Source organism: Penicillium coprophilum (assembly GCF_028826855.1).
Source record: "Penicillium coprophilum strain IBT 35676 chromosome Unknown utg000004l_segment0_segment0, whole genome shotgun sequence".
Taxonomy (NCBI): domain Eukaryota; kingdom Fungi; phylum Ascomycota; class Eurotiomycetes; order Eurotiales; family Aspergillaceae; genus Penicillium; species Penicillium coprophilum.
The window spans coordinates 2,942,983-2,962,296 of NW_026622723.1; the positions used below are offsets into that span (position 1 = coordinate 2,942,983).

General features: G+C 49.6%; 7 protein-coding genes across 7 annotated transcripts; 3 read left to right on the forward strand and 4 right to left on the reverse strand.

Moving 5' to 3' along the window:
• Positions 1–562: 562 nt before the first annotated feature.
• N7500_005549 (DNA polymerase epsilon catalytic subunit POL2) lies at positions 563–7,354 on the reverse strand (the record flags this gene model as incomplete). The annotated part of the gene is made up of 3 exons (XM_056676693.1): positions 563–6,498; positions 6,550–6,689; positions 6,747–7,354. 3 exons carry the CDS (start codon positions 7,352–7,354, stop codon positions 563–565), a joined length of 6,684 nt encoding a protein of 2,227 aa, XP_056531693.1.
• A 389-nt stretch (positions 7,355–7,743) lies between these two features.
• Positions 7,744–8,417, forward strand: N7500_005550 (Cytochrome oxidase biogenesis protein Cox20 subunit; the record flags this gene model as incomplete). Its single annotated transcript, XM_056676694.1, has 2 exons — positions 7,744–8,092; positions 8,152–8,417. 2 exons carry the CDS (start codon positions 7,744–7,746, stop codon positions 8,415–8,417), a joined length of 615 nt encoding a protein of 204 aa, XP_056531694.1.
• A 290-nt stretch (positions 8,418–8,707) lies between these two features.
• On the reverse strand, positions 8,708–9,574 carry N7500_005551 (uncharacterized protein; the record flags this gene model as incomplete). Its single annotated transcript, XM_056676695.1, has 1 exon — positions 8,708–9,574. The coding sequence occupies one exon, from the start codon at positions 9,572–9,574 to the stop codon at positions 8,708–8,710; it is 867 nt and encodes a 288-aa protein (XP_056531695.1).
• Positions 9,575–10,001: 427 nt separating this feature from the next.
• Positions 10,002–11,647, reverse strand: sik1 (snoRNP complex protein NOP56; the record flags this gene model as incomplete). Its single annotated transcript, XM_056676696.1, has 3 exons — positions 10,002–10,253; positions 10,309–11,428; positions 11,484–11,647. The coding sequence occupies 3 exons, from the start codon at positions 11,645–11,647 to the stop codon at positions 10,002–10,004; spliced, it is 1,536 nt and encodes a 511-aa protein (XP_056531696.1).
• A 359-nt stretch (positions 11,648–12,006) lies between these two features.
• Positions 12,007–13,989, forward strand: N7500_005553 (chaperonin-containing T-complex subunit CCT6; the record flags this gene model as incomplete). The annotated part of the gene is made up of 7 exons (XM_056676697.1): positions 12,007–12,048; positions 12,111–12,205; positions 12,263–12,284; positions 12,354–12,395; positions 12,452–12,472; positions 12,526–12,699; positions 12,757–13,989. The coding sequence occupies 7 exons, from the start codon at positions 12,007–12,009 to the stop codon at positions 13,987–13,989; spliced, it is 1,629 nt and encodes a 542-aa protein (XP_056531697.1).
• Positions 13,990–14,191: 202 nt separating this feature from the next.
• N7500_005554 (putative histone acetyltransferase (MysT1)) lies at positions 14,192–15,259 on the reverse strand (the record flags this gene model as incomplete). Its single annotated transcript, XM_056676698.1, has 1 exon — positions 14,192–15,259. One exon carries the CDS (start codon positions 15,257–15,259, stop codon positions 14,192–14,194), a length of 1,068 nt encoding a protein of 355 aa, XP_056531698.1.
• Positions 15,260–15,904: 645 nt separating this feature from the next.
• N7500_005555 (RNA recognition motif domain-containing protein) lies at positions 15,905–18,822 on the forward strand (the record flags this gene model as incomplete). The annotated part of the gene is made up of 4 exons (XM_056676699.1): positions 15,905–16,093; positions 16,155–17,795; positions 17,825–18,322; positions 18,343–18,822. 4 exons carry the CDS (start codon positions 15,905–15,907, stop codon positions 18,820–18,822), a joined length of 2,808 nt encoding a protein of 935 aa, XP_056531699.1.
• Positions 18,823–19,314: the final 492 nt, after the last annotated feature.

Genomic DNA, 19,314 nt, shown 5'->3' on the forward strand with positions numbered 1-19,314 from the left:
AAACCAAGTGCGGGATGCGCAACGCAGATCGTGGGGGATGGAGGAGTTGTGTGACTCAAGGCGCGTGTGAGAGATTGAGCGCGGTACTAGAGGGATTCGAATCGAGGGTATATACGCCTGTTTCTTATGTACCTACGCAATCGAAAGTCAGTCTTGCTGTAAAGTGGCACAGGAGCCGAGTGCGAGGACGTAAGGTGTGACGACGGAGAATACTTACAGTTGGGTGACAAGGGATGATTTTATGGGTTTATTGTATGCGCAACGGTCTGACGTTCGAGGGACTGCGGGGGTTCGAAGTTGAAGATCCCTGGGGAATCGTTGGCGGGGGGAAGAGCTGAAACATCCGATGAAACAGCTCAACTCCAAGATTATTAAAATAGAATCTTGCAAAACATTGGAATTAAAAGCCAGGATATAAAAAATATCGACAGCGTGATTATTGGAGAGGCATTTCTTTGCCCTGGCTATTTAAGCTATGTACATTTCACTCAACGCCAGCCCAATGCAAAACAAAGAAAAAACAGGGCAAAAATCAAGAAAAAATCAAAGAAAATTGGTACATTCAAAATCGCTCCAGCACTTCCGCGACAACGTGCTCCAGTAGTTGCAGCTTGTGGAATTTGGCCACGCTCTCTAACACTTGTAGTTTCTTCTCGATCTCCTTGCGATCAACTGTTTCGGTCCATGCACCACTACAAGAACAGTGCTCCATGAAATCACTGATTTTAAGACCACTGCACTTTGAACATTTGATATCCTGTGTCTGCCATTCAACAACAAAGCCATGGACTTGACCAATGAGGAATTCTTCAGTCGCCAATCGGTCGTACTCGGCGTGACAGAAGGGGCATCGCCAGGGCTGGGTAGATTTGCTGGCCTCTAAGCTGGGATCAGGCAGCACATCTTCATCACGGCAAAGATCCAGATCTCGAATAAGACAGCAGGAGTTGCAGGACATCTCCGGGAGCTTCAAGCTAGCACTAGGGTTCTCGAATCGGCCCTCCTTGCTGAATTCTCGGACCTCGAAAAGGGCAAGAAGTTCGCGCCGCAGCAACCGAGATTCCAGGGTTGTTGTCTTGGACAGACTCAGAACCTGCATCAGCAGTTTCGTCAACTCCAGAGATGGGTTGCGATTGTCCTTGGGACCGACTAGGACTCCTGGCAAAACGGGGAAGGCATAGTCAGATGCAAGCTCAGGATGAAGCATCTCGTCGCGTTGTCTGCGGATCAATCCCGAGATCTGCTTCTTCAATGGTTTTGAGAATCGGTCCGAGAGAATGGCAGTTATTTCGTTATCGTCTTCTTCGTTGGTCCGTCCGATGGGAATTTGTGTTGGCCGAGGCGTTGAAGACAGATCCCCGTCTTGGAGTTCCGGCCGTTTCAAGCCGTGCATCAGCTCGATATACTCAACAATCCAATCATGGAAGATAGTCTGCATGGGCATTGGCAGGAACCGGCTGAGCTGCCAGTGCATCGCTGTTTCAAGATCCTGCTCGTCGGCCTCGGTGACCTCTCGACAACCCTTGCCTCCGTAGTTGTATTCATCATACCAAACAAGATAGTCCCAGTACTCCTTGATCTCGAGATCGATAAAGTGGAATGAAGGATTGGCGCGAATTGACTTGAGGACATACTGGCTGTAGGCGTAGGCGTTGCCAACCTCGGTCTTGGTCGTTTGGAGAAGGAGGCGTGTAGGGCTGGCAAAGATGACGTGCGAGCCAACACGTCTGAACTCTGCCATCAATCTTTGGAATGACTTCCGTGACAGTAGTCGCACGTAGTTGTGCAGAGACCGGTCATACAGACAGGAAACAGGGCTTTCCACCCAACGGATCAGATGCTGGACCATGATGTCGGCCATGTTGTTCCCTGAACAGGCTTCTGTCCACCAGTGTTTTACCATCTCTCGGAGAACGACAACACCGGCAGAGGCAAATGCTTTCTCTGAATAGAAAACACCGGTATCTTCCCCATCCCCAGAAGCCAGGAGCGTATCATTGCCTTCCATTTCATTGATGATAGAAGATGTCAGAATCGTGTTAATCGACAAATTGCGAACCTCGAGTTCAATGCACACTGTGGAGTAAGCACCTGGTACATTGACAGATGGCATGTTGACCTTGTCCAAGGCACCAAGGATGTCATCCCTTTCATAGCCCGCGTGATCAGGACGCGGCCCGGATGACCACCAGAGCACAACGTTGTTTTGTTGAAGCCGTCTAGCGTACGAAATGTCAATAAGGTATCGAGGATCTTCACTTTCCAGATTGCAAAGCGGAACATCACCGAACCGAGCGAGCATGGTCAAGTGCTGAATCCAAGAAGACAAGTATAGATAGCGTGTGACTAGACGTCTTGCAATGAATGCCTGCCAGCCCAGTGGGGGAAGTTCCATGTCCGATGCTTCGGGCTTCACGGATAATACTGGGTACTCCTTCAAGATCGGAATGTCGTGACACAGGCGGTCTTTTTGTTGAGATTGAATGACCAGAACGGCAGGCTGACTCTCATCATTTCGAATCTTTCTGATCAAATCACCAACCTCAAGGTGAGCCTTCCTTCGCGTCATCACCTGGGTAGTTTTGAAATGAATCTTATCCTGGTATTCGAACGCATGCTGCGAGTCGTCACCCGATGCGGCTTGCATCTTACGTGTGAGGAGGTCGGTGTAGATTTTATCGACGTTGGGAAGACCCTGGACATCTCTTGAGCGGTTGAGAACAATGATATGCGCCTCATTCTTGGCTGTCGAAAATATTGCGAAGATCTGCCTATCTCCAGAGACAATGTGGTATAAATAGTGGAACACCAATGACGAGTCCATCAGATAGGGCTGCTCGGAAGATGTGTGAAGTAATGTTGAGAGGTCGAAGCCCTTGTCCAAGCCGTCACCAAGAACACCACGTTGCTCTTCATCGAAGGTACAATGGCTTCCTAGCTTGAGCACCGCTCGAGTGCTTAGCGGGATGTTTCCTTCGTAAACACCCTCAACGCTAGGGTGTTGGAAGAGAATATCCATCTTGTCGGCTTCTTCTAGATATTTATCTTCCGACAAAGACAGCTTGAACAAGTGAACCGAGGGATGGCCGTTGGGTAGGGTATGGTTGACCTTCTCGACTTCACAGTCTGGCACGTCAACGTCCGGCAAAGAGTCCCGTTTCAAGTTCAAGAAGAATTGCCGTGGAACTCTAAGGCTGAGAGCATGGATCTTTTGGTCAATCAGTACAAAAGCTCGCACAACTCCCGGAATGCCCGTCTCGCAAAGCTGCAGGACCTGCCATGTGCTGATATACAGCATTTGAGCTTGATTGCGGAAGAAGCTACTCAAGGAATCTGAGGCAACGTTGGTTCGTTCGCCAAACAGTTGACGACGGCGAAGTCGTGCTTGCTTTTGGATCTTCCATTTTTGTTTCTGATACTTAAGGAACCCTTCGTAGTTCTCTGACATAGATGGCATAACTGCTGGCAGGCTAGCAAAGGGATCAAGAGCTGTCTTTGGAGCATTTTCTGGATGCTTTCTCTTCTGGGAAGCCTTGTTGTTGGGCGATTTTGATTTTTGAGTTGAGCCTGCAATTGCTTCATCTAGGTCGCCAGCGTGCTGAACCCGATGATCTAGGATATTGGCATTTGTCGACGAAAGGGGCGTCTTTTCGGATTTGGTGAATAGATCAGTCATCTTTTTTTGCTTGAACCTGTCTTCCTTCGTGTTGATCCGACGTTGCAACCAATCGGGGTGGGCAACCCGGGGCACTGGGTTTGGAAGCTTCTGAAGCGCAGCTGGAATGGTAATCAACTTCTGGATTACAGACCCCAAACGCTCTAGGTAATAGTCCCAATCGATCACGGTTCGGGGATCCATATCGCCGGGGTCTTCTTTTAGCCATTTGCGCAAGAAGAATCGCTTGATGTTCTCTTCAGCTGAAAATATAGCCACAGGAATGGCTCTTTCAGTGACAGGTGTGTTCCGTGGGCGTGATGAAATGATGTATTTGCAGTTAAGGCCTTTGTCCTTGATCATCTGTTCACCCAAGAACTCAGCCAGGCGCTTTGCTGTCGTGATGGATGTGGACTTTTGAGAACCGTACTCTTCCAGGGTTTTTGACATGCTTCGATTTTCCGAAATGAGATCGACTAACTCTTCATCAGCTAAGGTCGTTCCGTGTTCGTATAGAACGTCCAACCACCGGTCTGCAACTCGGGCCACAGCGGCGTAGGTCTCGGCAAGATTAGAGCCCTCGAGGAAGAATTTAAAGAGCTGCGTCTGGAAAATCTTGATCAACTTCAGCTCTCCTCTTCGCTTGACTTCAAATCCCTTGAGTTCAGCTAGGGAGCCATCGTGATTGAAAACTGCATATCGTTTCTTCAGGTTCTTGTCTTCCTCCTTCGACGTTGGCAAAATCATTGCCCTGTACGGTCCATCTACTTCAAAGAAGATGGAATTTTCGCTGTGAGTTTCGTACTTGAAGGTTTTCGGATCGACAAGCGCCTGGTATTGGTGGTTGGTGTACCTTGCGTGCACGAGGTGGTTAAGCATGACACAAGGGTATGAGATACCCAGCTTCTTCCCGTTCTTCAGAGTGAAGGAGAAATTATCAGGGAATCCTCCTGGAAGCATACACCAGATACCGTCGGTATCTAATTCTAGGGGACGACCGATACGTTCAACAAGTTCTCTCGCCATCTGAATGATGTGAGCGCCTGTCAGACAAGTGACACCGGCCATTTCCATGGAATACCACCGAGAACCCTTTCGCATCACATATCCGTAGAAACTGTTGAGAATGACCTTGTGTGCAAGTTGAAGGGAATCGTACAGAATAATCATCTTCTTTGCCTCCTCAATTTCAGCAGCCGAGCCGCCCGATGACTGCAAACCGTCGGCTTTGTTCTTCCAAGATTTTTGCTTGCCCTTGAAATCGTATCGTCGGTCACGGAAGTCTCTCACAGTGTCGACATAGAAGGGATTTTCTCTTTGGCAAATGATAGCCTCCCGCTCCATCGTCTTGCTGTCGTGAATCTTGTGATAAATCTTCTTGCTGTAATCCTGTAGCCGTTTCTTGACCACTCCAGCTTGCTCCTCAATGCTCAATTCACCGAAAGACCTCATTGGGGACTTTGGGTACCTGCCTGGGAAACGTTCGTTTGCTGTGGCACGTCGGATCATGTTGTATTCATCACGTTTGGCAGGCAAGAATTCACCTCGCCATGCCCAAGGCATGCGTCTATCACAGGTTTTTCCAGGTCGGTTGAAGTCGCAGGCGGCACAATTTGACTCATTAATCAACGAGTCCGGTTGCAATCGGTTTGTGATCATGATGTTGGGATACATGGAGGCGACATCTAAGTGGTAAATGTAAGGCACCTCGTTCCGGACTGGATTGTTCTTGAGATCAAGCAAACGCTCCACGATTTGTGCCCTGACCTCATCATAGTTCACGACATCATCCATGGATTTCTTCTCTTCAACCTCAATACTGAACTTGAGGGCATGATCGAGATCCTTGAGAAGTTCATCAATTGCAGTAGGATCAACGCTGAAATGTGTAGGGATATCACTTCGGAAGACACCAGCTTCAATACTTTCAACATGGCCGCCAACGTAGGTCTCCGACTCAAGGAGATGACCTTCATAAAAGGCTTCTGGAGGATTCTTGTGTTTGTTGGGCAAGACAATCTCATGCTGGTAGGCTTGAACCATGAGAAGCATCTCACACAAAGTTCCAGTTCCCTTCCGCAACGTTTCGTCAGCGTTGAGGGGGATAATTGTGCAGAGCGAGAAGATGAATGGGTGGACATATTTCATGTATAGGTAATAGGTTGCAACAGCATCGGAAACCGAGTATTCGGCTAATGTCTGCGGCCTTTCACTCGCATACGGTGTCATAAGCTCTGGGTCGAGTTCATCAGGGTCGTAACCAAGCTTTGCAACAGTCACGGCTTTCAAGCCACGACTTCCTTGAGGGAGGTAACTGTCGCGGCTGACCCAGGAGAAACAATCCATATGCACACAGTTGTCAGCTTGGTAAATGTCCTCGCTGTTTTTCCGGAAACCGATCTCCATGTACATGTCGAGTCCCAAAATGCTGGCTCTTGTTTCCACAAACGGCCAATCGAAGAAGTCACCGTTGTATGTCGCAATGACGGTAGGCTTCGAGATTTTGACGTGCTCGAAAAATCGCTCAAGGACTGCTCTTTCATTGGGTTCATTGAAGATAATGAAAGGTCCGTTGTACTCTGGTTTGGGAGTGTACTCAAAATCGTGAATGTCTTCTGACACGATCTCTCTGTTGGTAATTAGGAACCCTTGCCCATCAATCATGTATGAAATCATCATAATTTGATCCATCGTGGCGTCGGGAAATTTCAGCGGTAACTTCGTACACTCGATATCAAAAGCGAGAACGACAGGATCGGCACGCTGAAGTCGATCCTCCAAGCAAGTGAGCGATATTACGCCATGGTCTGCCTGAACATTGTACCATTTTCCAATCCGAATGTCTGCGATGCGTCAGCTATGAGGCCTCGCCAGGAGACACTGAAAATACTGACCTTTATCAATGCAGACCCGGACATGGTATGGCACGTCGTATTCTCGAATATCAACAATAAAATCACTCGCTTGTAGGTTGCCATTAGGTCGTTGCTCATTAATTATTTCGTCATCAAAAAGGTCGATACCAGCAGTCGCACTATGGGAGCCATGCATTAGCCCATATTCAGATCGAATCATGTAACACAAAACAAACCTGGTCATCTCAACATATGCGTCCATCGCACTCTCATTCTTCTTGTTCTTCTCTGCGAGAGGAAGGAGAGTCTTCCTAACCTCTAAAAGGTTGCTCACGTTGGCGAAGCTGAGCTTGATGTAGGTCTTCCGGTAGCCGAGGAGGTGATTTGGGAGGTTGAGATCTTCTTTCTCAAGTCGCTTGAATTTTTTGATCATGCCCTCAAAGGTTCGGCGACACCACTCTTCTACCTCCATCTCATAGCCTTTCTTGACCGAAATCAAAAAATAAGGATCGTATTCCACGGTAGCCTTGAAACTTCCTCCGTCGTCCTGCAGAAAGTAATAATCCACGCCGGCACGACCACCAGGCACGTCCGGGTCCTCAATCAATGTGCTGTGCATGTTGACCAACCAACCGGCCCTTGTCTCGCCGGACTCAAACCGCGGGAAGCCTAGAGTCTCGTCGATGCTGTTGGCCAACCGAATGGCCTCGAATTTCTCATCTTGGGAGGTTGCCTCGGTCGAGCGTAAGGAGTTAAATTGGACCGTTTTGGAGCGCCGAGGATTCGAGGATGCAGCACCAGACCTGAACTTGTTTCCATACTTGCTGGGCTTTCGGGAAGGCATTGCGACGCTGCGCCCAGATGGACTTGTTAAAGTACCTCTTTCAAAGGACGGGACCAGTGGCCAGTGTAGAACATGAAAAATGCGCACTTGGTGTATTTCAGATCAAACAAAGAAAAACAGAAGAAAGTTTAGTTGGGCGCAAAGATAATGATCTGGTTTTGGGGCTAATTGTGCCTCTAGGTGGCCTATAATCTGCTATAATCAAATCGATTTCGATAGTCTCGACGCGTTCGCGTACCACCCACGCGCGTTGAAATTGTTAGTCAGCCTTCCGGAATAACTATCCATTTTAGAATCCCGGATTATCTATTCATCCGATATTGGTGCTCTTCTTCAATAGTGATGAAGACAGCAAGTGGAAGTGTAGCAGCAATTTACTCTACACAACGATGTCGGAAGACTCACGAGACCCCAGCTCTCTTCCAGAGACTGGTAACAATACACAATTCCCCAATGATCAGGCCGATTCGCAGAAACCAAAATACAGTCCATCTCAGTCACAAACTGGAAAGCTATGGGATGCCTTTGGAAACCCCGAGGAACCCGCAAATGCGCTCGCCAAAGCAACCTATAAGCCCCGAGGCAAGAACCCTAAGGATGTCTCATACTCCGAGATTATTGGAACATTTCCGGTCTCCGAAATGACCACCCTTCACAAAAGACCGTGTGCTCGGGAATCCTTGTTGACTGGTATTGGTGTTGGATTTGGAGTTGGTGGTCTACGAGGCTTGGTTAAAGGTATAGCTGCACTCTTCAACATTGGAACACTGGAATCATAGTCTAATATGTGCATGCAGGACGGTACTATCTATGGTCTGCAGGAAACTGGGCTGTTGGCATGTTTGCGATCACTTCATTAGCCTCATATGAATACTGCCGCTGGCGACGAAATAACGAATTGAGTGGCATGGCAGAAGCGCTTGATCTGATGAATCAATTGAAGGCCAAGAAACAACGTGAGAAGGATACGGCAGAGGAGGAAGCGGCATTGCGCGCGCGTCTTGCTGAGCAGGAAAGGAAGAGCAAAAGTTGGACCAATCCCGCCAACTACAAGTTCTGGTAGTGCTCTTGGTTCATGAAAAGGAGTCATGGAGTTTATGAGGGGTTCCGAAAACTGTATATGTATTCTGATCAATGGATCAAGTGGTGATCGACGCCATGTCATAAGTCATCTCAGTGTATCATAGCTCTCTGCAAAGTTCATATTGTCCGCCTAATCATCGCTGCACCCTCCCATTTGTCCGAGAGAAAGTAAAGAAGAAAACCGCCCGTATGCCTGCCCTTCCAAGACAAAAACGCCGAAATGAAGATATCCAAAATTTGGCTGCATGTTGCGCAGCTATGCCAGCTCCGCTAGAAATTGAATTTTACACGCTTCTGAATGGCACCTTTATCTATGCCATGCAATTTGTCTAGCTCAGCACCATCCCTTCTCCTTTCGCGTCGTCTTTCACGAGCTTCCCGGGCTTCGCGATTCTTCCATTCTGCCACTTGCTTTCGTCGCTTTTGTGATCTTTCCCACGCAATTGAGGCAGTGGGCTTGAAGCCTATACCATTGATTCCGTACCCATCATCCGTCGGGTCGGATGGGTTGTGGCCTGTTATTTCCGAGTCATGCCATACAAGCGGGTCTTCTTCAGACGGAGTGCCTGCAAGAGGAGGGGAAAGACGTTGCTTGCGTTTAGATGGCGATGACGGGTTCAACTGTTTGCGGGAGAAAGTTGCAGACTTCCTCTTTGAGGGAGAAATGGGCGAGGAGGTCGGCAAGGAGGTCGGATCCTGTGTTGCAGGCGGCTCGAATCGCAGAGCTTGGCGGTCACCGGGTTCGCTGCTAGTGGCCGGTAGGGCTTCAGGCATATTCTTGAGCTCGTGGCTGTCAGGCTCGCATGCTTGTGCCAGTGGAGCCAGAGATACTCGCTTAGAGTTGCCAGTCAAAGTTCCAGAGTCCAAAAGAAGGTCCCCGCAGATGGCTAACTCCCCAAATCGTCCAGCCACTGCAGCGCGAGGACTGTAGCTTTCCAGCTCGTCCTCGTCCCGAAGTGGAACCTCTGGAAAACTGTCAATGGAGGCTATCGATGTGGGTGAGGCTGAGGGGCTATAGAAGTCTGACTCTGAGGGCTCTCGTTTGCGCTTGGGAGAGAAAGATGAAGGTAAGCCTATCGGCATCATACTGAAAACGGACGTAGTGGGGACGTCACTGAGCAACCCGATGGATCTCATTTGCAGATGATTAGGGTATCCACCACCAAGCTCTCAAGAAACGAAGGTATGCATTCTGGAGAGCTCGCACAGCGCGGAGGTCAGGGCTGAGAGGGGTTTCTTGGGGACATTCGGCATTGAATCAGACGTGGGGTACAACATGATCGCCACTTAATAGGCCGCGCATGCATCAAGGGATTCCTTTTGATTCTGTTCTGCAAGGAATAAAAATAGGTTTCTTTGAATCTCCTTACTCCAGATCTAGTGCCACATGAACAACTTAAAACACTTAATTGAAAAATATCAGAGCAGCGATAGTCAAAGCTGCTGAGGCAAAAGGCCTGGTAATAATTTACAAATACCTGCAAGCCGTACCAATCAAGTCATCAAGACAAAAGCAAAACCTAACGCCATGACAAAGACTCCCAAGTCCAAACAAATTGCATATCTAGGCCTTTTGCTTCTTCTTGGAGGGCTCGGCATCCGTGTCGTGCTTGCGCTTCTTCTTCTTGTCTGACTCGCCCTCACCACCAACGGACTTTCTCTTCTCTTTCTTTTCCTTCTTCTCCTTCTTTTCTTTCTTCTCCTTTTTCTCCTTCTTCTCCACCTTAGCCTCGGCAACTTCGGCGTCCTCCATATCAGCATCGCTCTGGTCGGCATCGACATCAAGGTCAGCCAGGACGGCGTCCATGGCATTTTTCTGTAAATGATTAGCATGTTTGGTCATTCAATAGGATAACTAAAGCTCAACGTACCATGGCGACCTCATTCTTGGTAGGGGCAGCGCCAGAGGTGTAGAATTCCAAGCGCTCCTCAACCTGGCTCTTCAGGGCCTCACCGAACTTGGTGTTAGGGGCCTCGGAGAAGTTATCAATGCGGGAAGCAATGGAGCACTTGTTGGCAAGGAAACGGGAGATTCTGCCCTTGTTCTTGGGGCCAGCGCGGCCGATGAAGGAAGAGTGGTACAGCAGACCGTACTTGGGGGTGTTTCCCTTGGTCTTCAAGGCACGGAAGAGAGCCTTCTCAGCACCAAGAATTTGAACGGTAGAGGCGGGGTACTTGGAGAGGTTGGTCAAGCTACCGGCGTGGGAGATCAGACGGGCGCCGACGACTTCGCCGATCAGGGCGGCAAGGTTAGGTGCGACGACGCTCATCTTGGCAACAAGGTAAGCGTAGAGAGACTTGCGGTACTTGGCGAGCTTGACAACGCGCTCGGCGAAAGCGACAACGTTCTCCATGTCGGCCTCAGAGATCTCTTGGCCCATACTGGTCTTAGCAGCATCGATAATGCTCTGGGCAACAGCCTCGTCATCTTCAACAAGGGCGGCAATGTCGTGCAGGCTTTCGTTGGTCAGGGCCTGCTTGTCCTTAATGAAAAGGGCGAGCTCGGCGTAGCGCTGGTTGTCGGAGACAATCTTGACGAGCTCGGGGAAGTGCCAGGAGTACCATTCGCGAACTCGCATGGAGAAGGTATTGATAGCCTTGTCGAGCTGGTCCAGAATGGCGATAGCCTGGATGATGTGGTTGTCGTCACGCTGGACGGAGAACTTTACCTTAGCGCGGGAGTAAGCGTGACCGAGACCGAGCTGGGCAGTGTCCATATCACCATCGCGCAGCTGCTTGAGAAGCTTGCCAGCGTGGAGACGAATACCACGGAGAAGGTCCTGAACGACCTCGCTGGTATCACCAGTCTCACAGTCGACGAATGAGAAAGCAGACTTGATGCTTCCTGCCAGAGCCTTGTCGGCAAGACCCAGGATCACCTTCTTCTTCTTGTTCGGCTTGGGGAGGTTCAATTCAAGGAACGAAACGAGAGTATCGGATGCGACACCTTCGGAGATGTCATTAATTTCTCCAAGAGCCTGCTTGTTGTTCCTAAAAATTGTTAGTGGGCTATGAAAACATTTTCATATAGACAGATAAACCGTACTCGAAGGGTAGGAAACTGGAAAGTTCGACCATCTTTCCGAATTTGGCAAGGTCATTGACACCCTCCTGGACTTCCTTCAAGGCATTGCCGACAGAGTCGCCCTGATGGGCGACCTTGAAAAGCGAGTAACCCATAGGGCCCTCGAAAAGTAGGAAATCGGCCATCGTGGTAGGACCAATACAAGGTCAATCGCAAAATAATAATAAACTCTTGCAACACCGACCAGAAAACCTCGAAAAGTTCAATTCGATAGATTGCTGGTGAGGTTGGCGACGGCTGGAAATGGACAATTTTTTTTTCTCGCCGCTAGTGCGAATCCTAAGGCACCGAACCGGAGGTAATGACGGTCAGTCTCGGAGCGTATGTTTACCCGCTCCGCTGATATAGTCACGTGATAATAGAGCATGCTCGAATGTGGGCTTTTTGGCCGCGGACCTAACGTGGAACAAGCGCTCTACCATCCCTTTAATTTAATATTGTTTGAGTTATTGGACGTGATACCCTGCCATTCATTACCTGGGAGATGTCTGCAACTCAACTACTTAACCCGAAGGCGGAGTCGAGGGTATGGAAAATATTCCCAGATGGCCCCTCAATGATATGCCCGCACACTAACATCTCACGTAGCGGAGAGGAGAGGCCTTGAAGGTGAACATCGGTGCCGGTGAAGGTCTTCAGGATGTTCTCAAGTCCAATTTGGGTCCTTCGGGAACTCTCAAGATGTGAGTTTCCTACGAATACACCCCACATACAAAGGCAATGGAGCTGACAAAACTTAGGCTGGTTGATGGTGCAGGCGCAGTATGCAATCTCCAATTCCTCTCGAGCGGCACGAACGATCCCTTTTCTGATACAGGCTTGCTATGATAGATCAAATTGACCAAGGATGGAAATGTTTTGTTGCGGGAGATGGTTCGTTCTGCCCCCAGAATCCCAGGGCCTCGAGCTTCTAAGCTAACAATCAACAGCAAATTCAAAACCCCACGGCGGTAAGATTGGATTGCCTCGTGAGCTTCCCACATGTTGCTGACAGAATGGAAAGGTTATGATCGCTCGCGCTGCGACGGCACAAGATGATATTACCGGTGATGGAACAACATCTGTCGTTTTGCTGGTGGGAGAGCTTTTGAAGCAAGCGGAGCGTCACATCTCCGAGGGTCTGCACCCTCGTGTCATCACTGATGGCTACGAAATTGCCAAGACTGAGGCCTTGAAAGTATGTAATGGAGATTGAAAGTCGGATCTCGACATGGAGCTAACACATCACCTACAGTTCCTTGAAAACTTCAAGCTCGAGCGTTCCATTGACCGAGAGCTGTTGCTCTCCGTCGCCCGTACTTCCCTCTCCACCAAGCTTAACGGTGCTCTCGCTGAGAAGCTTACCCCCGACATCGTCGATGCCGTGCTCGCCATCCACAGAGCCCCCGAGAAGCCCGATTTGCACATGGTAGAAATTATGACGATGCAACACCGATCCTCATCCGATACCCAGCTTATTCGTGGTCTTGCCTTGGACCACGGTGCCAGACACCCCGACATGCCCAAGCGGGTTGAGAACGCTTTCATTCTGACATTGAACGTCAGTCTGGAGTACGAGAAGTCCGAAATTAACTCCGGGTTCTACTACTCTAACGCTGAGCAGAGAGATAAGCTAGTTGAGAGTGAGCGCAAGTTTGTGGATGCGAAGCTGCAGAAGATCGTGGACCTCAAGAAGGAGGTTTGTGGAAACGATCCCAATAAGGGATTCGTCATCATCAACCAAAAGGGTATCGATCCCCTCAGTCTGGATGTTCTGGTCAAGAATGGCATTTTCGCTTTGCGAAGAGCCAAGCGCAGAAACATGGAGCGTCTGCAGCTTGTTTGTGGTGGAACCGCTCAGAACAGTGTTGAGGATTTGTCTCCAGAGGTTCTTGGATGGGCTGGTCTGGTCTACGAGCATCAGCTTGGCGAGGAGAAATTCACTTTTGTTGAAGAGGTCAAGGATCCTAAGTCTGTGACCATCCTCATTAAGGGTCCTAATGGGCACACCATCACCCAGGTTAAGGATGCCGTTCGTGATGGTTTGCGCTCTGTCTACAACACCATTGTCGATGGCTGTGTCATTCCCGGAGCTGGTGCATTCCAAGTCGCATGTGCCGCACACCTGCAGTCCCAGGGCTTCACCAAGACCGTCAAGGGTAAGGCCAAGTGGGGTGTTGGTGCGTTCGCTGATGCCCTTTTGATCATTCCTAAAACTCTTGCTGCCAACTCAGGCCACGATATCCAGGATTCTCTGGCTGCTCTTCACGATGAGGCAACTGATGGTAACGTTGTTGGTTTGGATTTGGTCACTGGCGAACCCATGGATCCTGTCCAAGAGGGTGTCTTCGATTCATTCCGTGTCCTCCGCAACTGCATCGCTTCCAGCACAGGCATCGCATCTAACCTCCTTCTGTGTGATGAGCTACTGAAGGCTCGGCAGATGAGCAAATCCGGTGCCGGTGGCCCCGGTGGTCAGGAAGAGTAATGCACTTTCACAGTTACGAAATCAGGCGGTTCATGTAAAGTTTAAAAGGGCTAAAGACTTGATTCCTCACAGAATTGGGGGGCAAGAACCAATCTATTAAAAAATACACAAACTTCACGTTGCTTCTCATTGTCGTCGTTAGATGAAAATACTGTAATCCGCGCTATCGTACATAGAATTGGAAGCTGTCTCGTTGGTCGACTCAGTCTTCGTCTGAGGCAACACTTTGGCCACTCCCGTCGGACACAATATCTGGGGGCCAGAGTCCCGCAAAGCCTTCTTCCTTGACTGGGTCATCCAGGGAGAGATGGTGTGCTTGAGCCCACTCCCACACATCAGATTTGCAGATGGTAACCATCTGACCTCGTGGGGCGGTATTTTCCTCCACGGCTGTACGGGTAGATTTACGTTTTTTGGGGGTGGCCTGAGGTTCAAACAGCCCCATGCTCTTGAGTGCAGTGATGACATCCTCGGTCAACATACCAGTTCCCAGGCCAAGTTCTTCAACGGTAATGGTCTCGCGCAAGGGTCTCTTGCGGGAACCTTTAGGGGTTGAGCTGGGCTTCTGTTGGTCGGTTTCACTGAAGCTGCCGCTAGGGTTGCCACGGAGCAAGAATCGGGCAATCCGTTCGGCCCAAAAACGGACATAGCTTTTATGGCCCAGCTCACTGAGTGGCTTCTCTGGTCCACCAATGCACCCCCCGTTGGAGTCCCATCCGCTGAGCTTATAGCTGACCCCCATCAACAGCTTCCCGAGCTGTTTGTGTTGATAAGGCGGGAATATCAGGATACAGGCAAGATTGTTCGCGTCCCAGGAGAGTTTCTCTTTTGAGAAGAAACCGAGCACGTAGTAGCTACCGGAGTCGTCCGGGTCGGTGAAAGTGAGAATGTAGTACAGGAAGGTTGCGACATCAAAAAACACTGTCTTGTGGTCGAGGAAGAGCTTGGCGAAAAGGGACAGATTCTGCCCGAAAAGTTTGTGGTTCTGCCCATCAACCTCCCACACTGCATACCCGCCATGGTCGTAGACTTTCGTGCCTGGTGGGGTTATGCGATGCTCGCAGGCGCGTTTATGTTGTTCAAACAGATCACCGTCGCATGAATATCGAAAGCACCAACGACAGACGTAGAGTCGATCGGCGTCTTTGGCGACGAGATCTTCGGGGTAGATGGATTGGTTCCATGGCTTGAACAAGAGATCCCCCAATACGACGTTGTTCACATTGCGATCTGCTGGAGTCTGCAATGGCGCAGACTTCGAGGTCGCCATTGATTTCTATGGAGATTCGGTCGGCGCGACGTGATATCGAAGTTGTCGGAATGTTAGGTTTCGGGGGCGTTCATGCGATGTACCGTCTCCAATAGACCAGCCATTGGGATTATCGTAGATATTAGAGCTGCTGATAGATGAAGAGAGAGTATACGATCGCGCAGGCATTTGGGGATGTTATGTGGACATTATTCTCAATTATTATTCATTGCCTATTGAATTCAATGTCAAGAACCTTCAGAGTTGACGCCTAAAATTCCAGGACCTGATATCATGTGATCGGGGCGGGGATTCTCCGGAGAGCTTCATCATGCTTGCTCTTATCCTGTTGCCTGAAACTCCCATGTATTTTTTTTTCACTTGGAATCCTTGATTTTTGGGATTCTTATCCTTGCATCTGGAAGATTCAGACTTGAAAAAGTTGAAAGTGTTGCCACAGGCAGCAACATATGAATCTCGTGATCGTTTTCCCCCGTTTATACAATCCCCCCCCCAAATCTTCAAACTAGCCCCAAAGGCATCATAATTCCAAACCAGTTCATATCCTAACCAGCTTTACTCTAATTTATCCTTCTTTGCTTTCGATTCTGTAACGCCCTATCAGTTCGTGGTCCTAATCTACAGGGCTCAAAGTGCATATTCTCCATGTTGAAGCCCTTTCAAATCAGAAACCTTCGGGTACCCGCTCAGCACCAACCCGAGCAACCTGCCGATTCTCGTACTTCTTCGGGGGTGGTCCAGATTTCTGCTACAGATTACGATGATTTAGCGTCAAACCATCCCCGCGCAAGGCTAACTTATATTGATGACGATGATGATGACGAAACAATCACCGTAAGTTCACAACAGTCCGCGATCTATCATGCTGAGGTCAAAATCTTACCCATTTCCTCAGGTTGGATCAGCTCTCGAGCTCTCTCAGCGCCTTGAGGAGCCCCTAGACCTTAACGCACAGATTGAATCTGTCCAGCTTTCTCCCAATGACATCAGTCCGATGCACATATTTGACATTCGTCGATCCAACTCCGTGACCGAGTTGTGGAAGCGATTTGAAGGCAACGCTTCAAAACAAGGCACGGCTGGTGAGAAGAAAGACACGCAAGCTACTTCGGAGGCTATTGTTCTCGAAGAGCAACATGAGGTGCCAGTTTCTCATATCACAAGCTCGCCACCTATCTCTGGGCATCAACCTCGGCCTTTGATGGAAGCCTTTGAGGCCGAGCTAGCGGGGATGATGAATACTGCCGGGTCCCCGGAGAGTAGAGTACCTCAACCTGATGCGCCACCGACTAGTGAAACATCAGCCAACACAAACTCAGGGCGATCCCTTCATCCCGTTGAGGTTCTAGCGGGACAGGTTCTAGACCAGCTGATCAACGGCGCTACTATGGTACAATCTGAATGGAGGTCAAAAATTCCTGAGCTACAGCGACAGCTACAGAATGCTCAGAGACAGATTGAGGCTGCACAAAGATCTCTGCCTGAGAACGTGGAATCTTCACTGCGAACACTACTTGCCACTGTTGAGGCTCACCTAAGAACTGCATTTAATAATATTCCAGATGGCGGAAGGCAAATGGCAGAAGATGCGTTCCAAGCAGGAAGGCCTGTCGCCGAGAATGCCGCGGATGGTTTTCGTACGATGGCCTCCGAACTCAACGAGGTCGGAAGAACATTGTTTGCCGCATTCGAAAGCGAGTTTGGCCGCGCTACATCAACAGCCTCTACGTCGACCTCGACTTCCGAGGTGCCAACCCCTGGACCGTCAGCGTCGTTCTTGAACACTACTGCAGGCAATGGCTCTGCGGCTACGGGCACTATGTATTCCCAAAACCCAGATGGACATCATTCAAGCAAAGCCACGAACGAGAAATCAACAGCAGGCCCAGGCCAATCGAACCTCTCTCATACTGCACAAGCAGGAGTACCCCCCATCCAAAGTCACCATGGTCGTCAATCTATTCCCACCCACCCAAATCATTGGGCACCTCCCTCATGGCCTGCTCCAATGTGGAATCCGTTCCAAACTTATAACGTACCCCCGCCTCCCTGTCCTCCTCTACCGTCGGCATCGTTGCCGAATCTGAATTACTGGCCGCCTGCGCCTCCGCCTCCGCCTCCTGCTGTGTTCAATCCACCGTTGGATGCTAGACGGACATCACAAGTGCAGCCTGGAGAATCAAGAAACAAATTAGCAACTAAGTCCTTGTTCATTGGGAACGTTGGTTTCAAGGTTACCAACAAGATGATACAGGATGTGTTCGCTGCCAAGGGATTCCTCGTCAAGGTGGATCTCCCGCTAGATACCACATCAGGAAGACATGCAGGCTTCGGCTACGTTAATTTTCCCTCGGACTATCCGGCTTTTGCTGCAATTGAGGCATTGCAAGGTGCTGTCATTGACGGTCATTCGATAAACCTGGAGCCTATGTATCATCCCGCAATCGAAAGTGTGCGTCCGGCGCAGGTTCCACCCAATGCCGCTACAACCGTACGCGATACTCAGGCCAAAAACTTTCAGTCTGGAATGAGCAATGTTAAAAATTCTCGCTCTGAGCGAAAAAGACCGTATTGGGACCCTCTGCGTCCCCGCTTGCTGTCAAGTCACGAATGAGCTCGTCTCAGCCTGGTAAAACGGAGAACCGCAGAAAATCTGTCGGTTTCGTAAACCTCACGCAAAACATTGATTCTGCTCCACCCCAGACAGGATCATCCGCACTACTTGACTCTCCAAGCGACGACCCTGCATTCAGCGCACGTTTTCCTTCGCTTTTGCCCGAGACGAGCACACAGCATAACGATTCATTAGGCGGTCGGGGTGTTTCCTCGCTTTCGAACACGGAGTCTCCTTTCCCACCCGTGTCTCAATGGGAGGCACAGCTTCTTGCAAATCGGCAGGAACCACGTGAAACAGAACCTATAACTGGTGCTTTGGATGGTCAATCGCCAAATTCAGAACACTGCGAGGGAGTCTCAACTCACATTTTACCCGTGCATCCTACACCGAAGGGAATTGGTCACTCTCAACCTGCTTCCACTTCCAACGAGGCTATGCGCCCAGGCGTGGGTCTCGATTCCCCCAGCATGCGCCCAAGCTGAAGCGCCGAGCGACTGAGCACACAACTCATAAATCAAATGATTTGCAAGCTGCGGAGATCGGCCGTCATAATCCCCCCAAGCATTCTTCAAGTATGCGTCGTCCTGGGGATAGATCACATGGTCCCGCGGAAACAGACACATGGGCCCGTCTATCTAGGCGAGAACGGAGTGCTGCATCTTCACACGAACAAATTCCCGGAAGCTTCCCGGTGGAAGATACCACGGCAGAAGTCACGACGAGGGCCGGACCCTCTGATACACTTGATGCCAGTGTTCCCGAAACTGATAATGCGGCAATCGAACGATGTGTTTCTGCTCTTATCGATATGGGCTACGGGGCTGGACAGGAGGGTGGACGGTCGAGGATGGCTGTGTACGCGGCGATAGTAGATGGTGTCCTCATGGATGCGATTGATATGATTGAAGAGGAAAGACAGGCTTATGAACGGCGGCCTTCACAGTGAAGCATGGAATATCTGCTTGCTTTTCTTATTCAGGGTCGTATAACGGCCCATTCATTCCTTTAGCGGCGATTTAGCTTGACTGGAACTCTTGTGGTATTTTTTGATCTCGATAGTGTTGAAATCTGACTTTGCTATAATGACTTGCTAGGGTTTCTTCAGGACCTTATATGTATATACCTTCTGGGCTGTCTTTCTAATCTTTTTACTGGCTATTCTTGTTATATGATTTGGTTCTATATTGAGATGCATGATTTGGTAGGGCGGGTCCGATTATATATAAACGGCTGTACAGGACTCCGAGGACACAACGAGCGTGTAGTCTACGACATATATATCTAACATATTATTTCGAAATTAATCATGCCTTGTAACACAGCATTTTAGCACCAAGAACCGAGACGATGATTGACACAGTCAGTAAATGCTGCCCAGGTGAGAATGCCAATCGGACCGACATCAACGCCGATAAGTTTCCTGGCCGCGATCTCCGAA